General features: G+C 47.1%; 2 protein-coding genes across 2 annotated transcripts in view; both read left to right on the top strand.

Annotated features, from left to right (window-relative positions):
• The first annotated feature begins 2,583 nt into the window (after window positions 1-2,583).
• On the top strand, window positions 2,584-4,547 carry Slc35g6 (solute carrier family 35 member G6). The gene is made up of 2 exons (XM_028780212.1): window positions 2,584-2,813; window positions 3,279-4,547. The coding sequence occupies exons 1-2, from the start codon at window positions 2,745-2,747 to the stop codon at window positions 4,296-4,298; spliced, it is 1,089 nt and encodes a 362-aa protein (XP_028636045.1). The 5' UTR covers window positions 2,584-2,744; the 3' UTR covers window positions 4,299-4,547.
• A 1,437-nt stretch (window positions 4,548-5,984) lies between these two features.
• Window positions 5,985-9,969, top strand: part of Polr2a (RNA polymerase II subunit A) — a 25,121-nt gene continuing 21,136 nt past the window's right edge. Inside the window, exon 1 of the mRNA XM_028780087.1 lies at window positions 5,985-6,486. Coding sequence (XP_028635920.1) covers window positions 6,394-6,486 — 93 coding nt within the window. The 5' untranslated portion in view covers window positions 5,985-6,393. The remainder of the gene's footprint in view (window positions 6,487-9,969) is intronic.

Raw genomic sequence — 9,969 nt, 5'->3', positions numbered from 1 at the left:
CTGCTGGCCAAGACCCGGTGGATCCCTCACAGGGAAACGACTCGGGGCCTCCCGCAGGGTGTACACCTTGCGGGGCGGTGACTGGACTGCATTGCCCTCGGACCACTCACTCCTTGGGAAGGGACTCACCCCCACAACCGCCCTTCCCTCTGCATACCCTTCACTCAGGGGTCACATCGCCTAGAGCATGCTGCGTGTGCACATTTGTTCACCACATACACACACACACCACACGTTCTCCGGGGCTGCAACCTTACAACAAGGCAGATTCATATTTCGGCCCAGTGGAACCTATAGATCCAAAGCGAGCATCCCCACATCCCTGGGAGCACCCACCTTCAGGAATGCTAGGGACTATCGCCAGACCCACTGGCAAGGAAGACCTCAACTCCACAGAATGGATGACCATTAGTGCAGATAAACACAGAGCTTGGAACTTTGTTTCACTTCTGTATCCTTGCATATAAATGCAGAGGCCTTGGTGTGGACTTCCCGGCACAGCACTAAGCACACATCAGGAGGAAGCATGAAAAACGTGGCATACATAAAAACATTCCTGGAACCTCAGTGGGACAACCCTATAGACTGTTCCCTGGTTGCAAAATTAAAAACACTGAAGAGGCCTAGCATTATGTTACCATGGATGCAGGTGGATTTATGTGACTTGGAGGCTAACCTGATCTAAGCAGCAAGTTCCAGGTCAGCCAGGGCTACATAGTGAGATCCCTGTCTTGAAAAAAACAAACATCCTCTCCCCAAAAAACAAAAACCCACTTGAGGAGAAAGAGGAGCAAACTCCCCCTGTAAAGAATGATGGGGCAAGCCTGTAATGCCTGCACTAGGGCAGCAAAGGTGGGAGACCACAGCAAGCTCAAGTCCATGCTGGTTTACGTGCTAGTTCCAAGCCACTCGGCCTATACAAGCCATATAGCAACAAAAACCCCACCCCCACACTCTTTCTAACATCTGTGCTGGTGCCTGTAACCCCAAGCACTTAGGGAGATAGTGGCATGAGGGCCAAGACTTCAAGGCCAGATTCCACAGGGTACACATTTGAGAGCAGCCTTGGTAAGACGTCCCATAAAGCAAAAATCAAAAGAAACAAACAAAAACCCTGAGGACTAGGGGAAATGCTCAGTGGTTAAGAGAGAGAACTGCTCTTGTAGAAGACCCAAGAGTTTGATTTCCAACATCCAAATACAGCCATTCACAACCACCTGTAACTCCAGCTCCAGGGGATCTGATATCTCTGGTCTCTTCAGGTACCTGCATTCATCCACATATTCCCACACAGATGTATATGGATAATTTAAAATAAAATAAATCTGGGGGCTGGAGAGATGGTTGAGCTTGCACACTTCCACACTCTTCCTTCCCCCCCCCCCCCTTTTTTTTCAATCACTATGTAACCCCGGCGGCTGGCCTGGAACTCACAGGGATCTGCTTCTGTCTCCCAAATGTTAGGATTTAAGGTGTGAGCCACCACATCTGTCCACACATCAAATTTTTTAAAAAAGAAACTGAGGCTTATGATGAGATGGAAGGCAGAGATGGGCAAATCCCAGGAGCTCTCAGGGTAGTTACTCTGGAATTTACAGAAGCACAGAGCAAAAGACTGTCTCCGACAGGGTGGAGGTGAGGACTGCCAGCTTTTCAGACTGCCATATGCTCGCTGTGCCACATGTGTGTCCCACACATATATGGCATAACCGTTCTCGAAGGAAGAAAGGAAGGAAGGAAAGAAGGAAGGAAGGAAGGAAGGAAGGGAAAGACAGAGAAAGGAAAGAGGGAGGGTGAGGAGGAACAAAAGGGGAAAGAGGGAGACAGAGAGGGAGGAAAAGAAGGAAGGAAGGAAGGAAGGAAGGAAGGAAGGAAGGAAGGAAGAAAAGCCAAGTAGGGAGGTAGTATGCTTGTTAAACACAAAGCAGGGACACCGAGGCAGGTGGATCTCTGGGTTCTCTGACCAGCCATCTAACCTACTGGGCAAGTTTTGGCCCATTAAAGACCACGTTTGAAAAATGAAAAAAAAAAAAAAGAAAAAAGAAAAAAAAAGGTGGACAGAACCTTAAAAAACAAACAAACAAACAAACAAACAAAATAAAAACCAAAAAGGCCGGGCAGTGGTGGCATACACCTTTAATCCCAGCACTTGGGAGGCAGAGGCAGGTGGATTTCTGAGTTCGAGGCCAGCCTGGTCTACAGAGTGAGTTCCAGGACAACCAGGGCTACACAGAGAAATCCTGTCTTTAAAAACCAAAAACAAACAAACAAACAAAAAAGACTGAAGAAAAATACCTAACGTTACTCTCTAGCTTTTACTCATAGGTACATGAACACACAATACACAGAAACCAAAAAGAAACAATCCTTGTAAAATGATGCAAAATGTAAACAAAAAGAAGTTTCATTACAGGGGTGGGGGTGTGGAGTGGAGAAAGGGAGGGGGAGGGGGAGAGAGAATGAGAATGAACTTGGAGTCATAGCAACAAAGACAGACAACAAGCCTGGAGTGGTGGTACACACCTATAATCAGCCTGGACAACAGTGAATTTCAGAATAGCCTGGCCTATAGAAAGAGCCTCTTTACCCTCTCACCCTCAAAACTCACTCCAAATCAAAAAGAAACAAACCAACCCCCAAAATAAACAACAACAACAATAAACCCAAGTTGGAATCAATGAGAAAATAGTCCCTGCCCCCCTCAGGAAGGTTCCAGGGAAGAACCTCAGTCCCACTCAGTCACAATGGCTGAAGCTCTGCAGGGGACCAAGCAACCCGACCCAGGAGGAGAGGAGGAAGTCCAAGAAGAGATGGTGAGTATTTGGGCAAAGGGTGGGACAACATTCAACATCTAGATATACCTCTTCCCTTCCTCCTCTGAATTTCCCAGTGGTCCTGGAGATACCAACAAATGAAATTCATAATGGTGGACCCAAAAGTCCCTGGAGACTGTGACATACATCATATGGATACATAGCATCTGAAGCTAACTAACTCTTTTTCCTCAAACGAGCAGAGTATCCCTGGGTCCTCCTTTATTCCTCCCAGGAACAACTACCCAGAGAAACATGATGCTCCAGGACTATTCACTACCTACCTCCTGCTTTAGATGTTCAAGACCCACACTGTACCACCTCATCCATCTTCAGGCCCTTTCGAGCTCCTATGAGTTCCTCTACTATCCTGAAGGGGTCCAAGATCTCAGCCTGCCACTCACCCTACCCCGAGTTGCCCAGGCTCTGGTTGCTCTCCTGTCCAAGCTCCTTTCTCCCTAACAGGCTGCCATTCATCCCTATTTCAACCTACCTGACTTCACCCAGCCATCGCCGCCCTCCACTCCAGCCAGCCTCCCCTCGAACCATCACCATCGCTGTGGGCCCTCCAATGCCACCAAAGGCCTGTTTGTGGCCCTGCTGGGTGGAGGCCTGTCTGCTGGCTTCGTGGGCCCGTTCTCCCGTATGGCTTACCAGACCTCCCAATTGCCCTCGTTGGAGCTGCTTATCTTTCGATGCCTCTTCCACCTCCCCATTGCCTTGTTACTTAAGTTCCGTGGTGATCCACTTCTGGGGCCTCCTGATGTTCGGGTTCGGGCCTTCCTTCATGCCATTCTCAACGTCCTCAGCATTGGCTGTGCCTACAGTGCAGTTCAGGTGGTGCCTGCCGGCAACGCGGTCACTGTTCGCAAAGGTTCTTCCACTGTGTGCTCTGCCCTCCTTGCCCTCTGCCTTGAGAGCCAGGGTCTCAGCGGCTACGCCTGGTGCGGCCTGTTCGGCAGCACCCTTGGACTGATCATCATTGTGGGACCTGGACTGGGGACATTACAAGAGGGGACTACTGGTCTCTACACAGCCCTGGGCTATGTACTGGCTTTCCTGGGAGGTCTGGCACTGTCGCTGGGGCTGCAGATTTACCGCTCTCTACACTTCCCCTCCTGCCTACCAACTGTGGCCTTCCTATTTGGCTTGGTGGGGCTAATGGTCTCAGTACCAGGCCTCTTTGTGCTACAGACCCCCATGCTACCTCAGGACACTCTGAGCTGGAGTTGTATGGTGGCAGTGGGGCTCCTCGCATTGGTCTCCTTTGTATGTGTAAGCTATGCAGTCACCAAAGCTCATCCCGCCCTGGTATGTGCTGTCCTGCACTCTGAGGTCGTGGTAGCCCTGATGCTGCAGTATTATGTGCTCTACGAGACCGTGGCACCTTCTGACATCATGGGAGCAGGGGTTGTGTTGGGCAGCATTGCCATCATTACTGCTCAGAACTTCAGTTGTGATAAGGAAGGGCAAATGGAGGAATGAAATCAAACTTGAGAGCCTGGGGGAGGGTGGGACAGGGGTAAATAGGAGAGACGGGAATAAAACCCATGAAAGAACAAATGCCTGGCAAAGGACTGGTGTGGAGGACCAGTGAGCTGGCTCAGCAGGTAAAGGGTAGTGCTACCAAGCCTGATCTCACATCTCACACGGTAGATGTAGAAAACTGACTCCTACAGATAATCCTCTCTATACATGCGCTGTGGCATGCTTACACACAAAATAAATATTAAAACAAAAGAACTGCTGTGGTGAGAGATGCCCTAGGTGTGATCCCAAGGGTGACTTGGGACTAAATGGAGAGGGAGGATCGTAAGCAAATACAGGAACCAGGGTATGAAATTTGGACTGGGAACAGGGTATAAGGCCATAATTAACCCGGGCAGTGGTGGCGCATGCCTTTAATCCCAGCACTTGGGAGGGAGAGACAGGCGGATTTCTGAGTTCAAGGCCAGCCTAGTCTACAGAGTGAGTTCCAGTACAGCCAGGGCTACACAGAGAAACCCTGTCCCGAAAAACCGAAAAAAAAAAAAAGGCCATAATTAAGCAGTGAGGTCTCAGATCCAAAGGACTAAAGAAGCCTAGTAGTGAGTGGGCCATGGGGATTAATCCCACAGGCAGGAAAGAGAACACTGGGGAATGAAGAACGAAGAATACAGCTTGTCAGGGAAACAGCCAGCACTGGGGGGGTTGAGTTTCTTTTCCTTTGGACAGAATTTTCCTCAGTGGTGGTGCTCCCTGTCCGAGTGGTGATGTAACCTTGACATCAAGCATGAATTACTGTGGTTGGCTGAGCAGTTGGCTTTGCTTTGCAAAGAGTGGAAACACGCTCTTTTTGGAAATTCCCTTGAAACACTCAGCCGCCACCTTATTTCTGAAGTAGTCTGGAAGGTGTAGGATTTCCTTAAAAGTTCACATTCCTTGACCCCAAATTCCCCAAGACATTCGTATTCTGCCCCTCCGCTAATCTGCTTTTTTCAGATTGTCGCGGTCGCGTGATCTGCTGCTCCCGGGTAGCAGCCATCCTACTTTCAGAATAGGCCTCCGGGCTCAGGAAAAGCTCAGACTGGATATCCAGTGCCAGGGCTCCGGAAAACTCTCTATTAAAGGACAGGCGGTGCCCCAACATCCAGGGAGGCCTCTCCACAAACATCAGCTACTTCCAATTGATTGGACGCGCCATCTATGTGCCTTATGCATATTCAGCGAAAAACTGAATATTCATGACGGAGGGCTGTCCCGTCTCCCCGTCCCTCCCTCCCCCGGAACACGCTCGGGAGGACTCTACTGGCCCCGCCTTCATTACCGATGCGTAGAACAAACCATTTCCCCAGTTTGGGGGAGATATTAATGAGAGACTTTAGCTGAAAATAAGCCTGGTCTCCAAAGCTGAGTAAAGACGGCCTAACTTTATCCTCCGTTCTGTAAGCCGTCAGCTTCAGTGCACGGGAAATCGGCGAAGAGAGGCGGCAGGATCAGAAACATTCTCCTCCTCCTGTCGCGTCAGAAAGAACACCTAACCAGGGAGCCCGAGCCCCAGCGTCAACAACTCTGGCGCGCGCGCTCCTTGTAGGCCGGAGCGGGCGGCCCCGTAGCGCAAGGGAGGGCGGGAAAGGAAGGGGCGGGACTCAAGGGCGAATCTATAAAGGGCGTCATTCAGCCAGTTCTCTCCTCAGAAGCGCCGAGAGCGCGACCAGGACGGTTGGAGAAGAAGGTGGCTCCCGGAAGGGGGAGAGACAAACTGCCGTAACCTCTGCCGTTCAGGATCTCGGTTACTTATTTATTCGTTACCCCTTTTCTTCTTCCTCCCTCCCAAACCTCCTCCTTTCCTGCCTTCTTTTGTTTCCTTTTTGGGAGCCGACGAATCTCCGGAAAGGGAGAAAAGGCTTTCTTTCGGCCCTTCTCGTTTCTCTGCCTTTCCCCTTCCTCCCCTCCCCCACCTTTCCCTCCTCCGGCCTCTCCCTCCCTATTCTGGGAGGTCTTTCCTGGTGGCCGCCCGGACGGGTTCTGAGCTCTTAGGCGGCGGTGGCGCAGGCTTTTTGTAGCGAGATTTGCGCCTGCGCAGCGCGCCGGCCTCGCCATGCACGGGGGTGGCCCCCCCTCCGGGGACAGCGCATGCCCGCTGCGCACCATCAAGAGAGTGCAGTTCGGAGTCCTGAGTCCGGATGAGTTGGTAAGCTGCTCCGCCCTTTCTCTCTCCGAGGCCTTTGGCTGATCCTCTGGGAGGATGGGTCAATGACGCTGGCGTTGTGCAGGGTCCAGCCTTCAGCTTCCCAAAGTTTAATTATGCCGAGACTTACACAAGCGTAATGCTGTGTCTGAGATGAGTGCTGGGCTGGACAGAGAAGACGATTGCATACTTGAGCATTACTCTGGTCCAACGAGACAGAGTTGAAAGTTGTACAGGAAGTGGATTCCAAAGTTTTTCTCCTTTCACAAATATCGAACACCCTGCTATGTGACAGTCGCCAGACACTAGGAACACAACCGCACAATATAACAAAAATTTTACCTTCTAAAAAACACTGTGGGAAAAACAGAGAAGATAGCATCAGAACAAAAAGAATGAGCAAAAATAATTTCAGTTAAGTGCCTAGATTAAAGCAAAATGAGGTAATTCTGTAAAAAGTCACTGAATTGAATGGTGTTAGGGTTTGGAAGAGTTGCCAGGGGAGGTGACATTACCCAGTCATCGAAGCTACTTTTTTTTTTTAGGTGGAGGAAACCAGTGTTATGAAACTGAGAGAGAAATAAACTTGTATTCTAGAGAATGAAAAGCCAGTGATGGGGCAGGGGTTAGTGGGTGAGGAGAGTATGCTGCAGAAGCTTGGGATATTGTAAATTACGCTCTAAAGAGTCAGAATTTCTATTTTCAGTAGGAAACCACTGGGTAATTATAAGCATAGTTTTTATACACAGGCATGTACAGTAGCTCCATAAAGAGCTGATTTGAAGTGGGTGAGGATAGACAAGGGATAGCTTTTGGAGACTTGGACTTCTTCCTGAGCCAACAGAGAATAGAGCGAGTGGAATTAAATAGCTGTTTCTAGACTGGGACAGTTCTGTTGGGGTAAGGGCTCAACTATAGCAGAACTCAAAGGAAAAAAAACCTACATCAGGTTTCTGGACATCCAAGATCTCACAGACCAACACAAAATCCAGATATTTAAAATAATAAAACATTAAAGAAAACAGGATTTTAGGGGAGCTGATATCAGGACAAACCTTACATTAATAAATAAAGGTAAATTTTCTAGTAAGCCTACAGTAAGCTAAGCATTGTATTGACATGAGCCACTTTTCTTTATCAGAGGCTCTATCAACAGAACTAAAATAAGTAAATTGGGAAACAATTTGTACTGTGATAGGGTTTGATTTTTTTCAGGATTTTGTTTGTTCGTTTTTGTTTCTGTTTTCATTTTGAAGCAAGGTCTCTTTATGTAGCACTGGCTGTCCTGGAACTCATAGACCAGGCTGGATTTTTCAGTTTTTGCTGGGATTGAAGGTCAGCCTTGTGCATGCTAGGCAAGTTATCTGACCACTTGGCTACATGTATTCGAAACTCTTGGTATTTTGAAACAGAATCTTCCTGTTCAGTTCAGGCCACCCTGAAATTGGTGATTCTTCTGCCTTACCTTTCTGAGTGCTGAGAGCATAAGCATGTACCACCACACCTGGCTTGCTTAGATATTTTTTCCTTTAACAAAAAATAAAAAATTTATACGGCTCAGCAGTTAAGAGCACATTTTGCTCTTGTAGAGAACCCAGGTTCAAGTCACAAAACCCAGTGGCAGCTTACAACCATTTGTAACTCCAGTTCTAGGAGATCTGACACTTTCTAATCCTATGGACACTGTATGCACTTGGTGCATGGACATACACTATAGGCAAAGAAAACACACAGAAAGGAATTAGGGCTAGGCCTAGTGGTGCACACCTTTAATTCCAGCAGTCTAGAAGAAGGGGATTTCTGAGTTCCAGTCAGGCCCAGGCTACATATAGTGAGATTATGTCTAAAACAAAAAACAAACAAAAGGATTCTACATTATAGAAAACTGGATAAGGGTAGTGAGTGTGCAGTTGACAGCAGTAAAGCAAGTATTCATCAGATAATGGTTTGTTTTCCTAAGAAAGGGTTGGGGAATGGCTCAGTGGTAGGGACACTTAAGGATCTCCCTTTGGTCCTCAACTTTAAGAAAAGGTTTCCTAATAACAAGTAAAAAGAGTTTCTTAATCTGATAGAAAAAAATAATGAGAAAATGGGCGGTGGCGTGCGTTATTGATAGAAGAATAAATTGGTTAGTTTTTTGGAGGTCATTCAGTCTTTAATGTATGCATCTCTTGACCCAGCACCATACCAATAATTTTTTTCATTTTTAAAATTGAGACAGGGTTTCTCTGTATAGCCCTGGAACTTGCTCTGTAGACCAGGCTAGCCTTAAACTCACAGAGATCTGCCTCCTGAGTGCTGCCAGCACCACCTGGCCAGCCTTTACATTTACCATTACTACAGTGTCTACCCACTGGCCTCTGTTGTACAGTAGTCCTGCCTCAGTCTTCCTGTCGTGGTATAGATCTTTTCATCACGGTCGATCCTGTTACAGATCCTCTAAGGAGGATCCAGACGCCTTGAGATCCTGCCCCTGCTTGCCTCCATCTTATTACCAGTCTCCTGGTAAATTAAAGAAAAACTTAAAAATATTTTTTAGATTTATTTATTTTATGAGTGTTAATGTTTTGTTAATGTACATACAGCACGCGTGTATGTACATCATATGTGTGCCAGGTGCCTGAGAGTCAGAAGAGGGCATTGGGTCCCCTGAAACTGGAGTTCCAGAAGGTAGTGAGCCACCATGTAGGTGCTGGGAATCAAACCTGGGTCCTCTGCAAGAGCAACAAGTGCTTTAACCACTCTGCCATCTCTCTAGCCCTTCTTGCCTTCATTTTGCAGCTCTGACCTGCTTACCTTTTAACACTACAAGTTTATTCTTGCTTCAGGGGCTATTTACTCAATCTCTGCTGCTTAGAATAATATTGCCCAGACCTTATTGCCTGTTCTCCATGTCAGTGTGTTCTATATTTAGATGTCTATTCTGACCATTTAAATAGCATCCTTCATTCTGTAACCCCTACCCTTTGTTTTACTTCAGTAGCTTGTCACTGTTGGAGGATTAATTTTCTTGACTTTGTGTTATCTTTAGAATGCTGTTACTGAGCTTTCCAAATAGTTCCTCTGTGCTGACTGGCATGTAATTAAAGTTATTTGGGTAAATAAGTTTTAACATTATTTGAAAATGACAATTGTAGTCACCTAAATATTTACTAATAGGAACCCTTGTTGAAAATAACTCAGGTCCTATCCTTAGAACAAAGCTGTCCTTGTCCTATAGTCTAAATCCAATGTTCTCAAACTGTTGTCACATTTGAAGCACTGTAGCAAAGTCACAGGGGCACAGGGTATTCTGTACTCTGGAGAGGAGTATAGGTGCTTTGTACTCTACTAGTTGCACATGGTTCAGTTTCAACATTAGATGGCGCTGGATCCCTTTGAATGACATCATATATTTCTGAAGCTGAATTGTTTTTTTTGTTTGGTTTGGCTTGCTTGTTTTCTTTCTTTCTTTCTTTCTTTCTTTCTTTCTTTCTTTCTTTCTTT

Source organism: Grammomys surdaster, unplaced genomic scaffold, assembly GCF_004785775.1.
Source record: "Grammomys surdaster isolate TR1022 unplaced genomic scaffold, NIH_TR_1.0 364, whole genome shotgun sequence".
Lineage (NCBI taxonomy): Eukaryota > Metazoa > Chordata > Mammalia > Rodentia > Muridae > Grammomys > Grammomys surdaster.
The sequence above is the reverse complement of the archived record's forward strand: the minus strand, read 5'-3'. Positions and strand labels throughout refer to the sequence as shown.

Bases quoted from the DNA above. Each gene is read 5' to 3' on its own strand.
- Slc35g6 (XM_028780212.1), top strand. From the start codon at position 2,745: ATGGCTGAAGCTCTGCAGGGGACCAAGCAACCCGACCCAGGAGGAGAG. The intron at 2,814-3,278 runs GTGAGTATTTGG...TCTCCCTAACAG, and splicing joins AGGAAGTCCAAGAAGAGATG to GCTGCCATTCATCCCTATTT.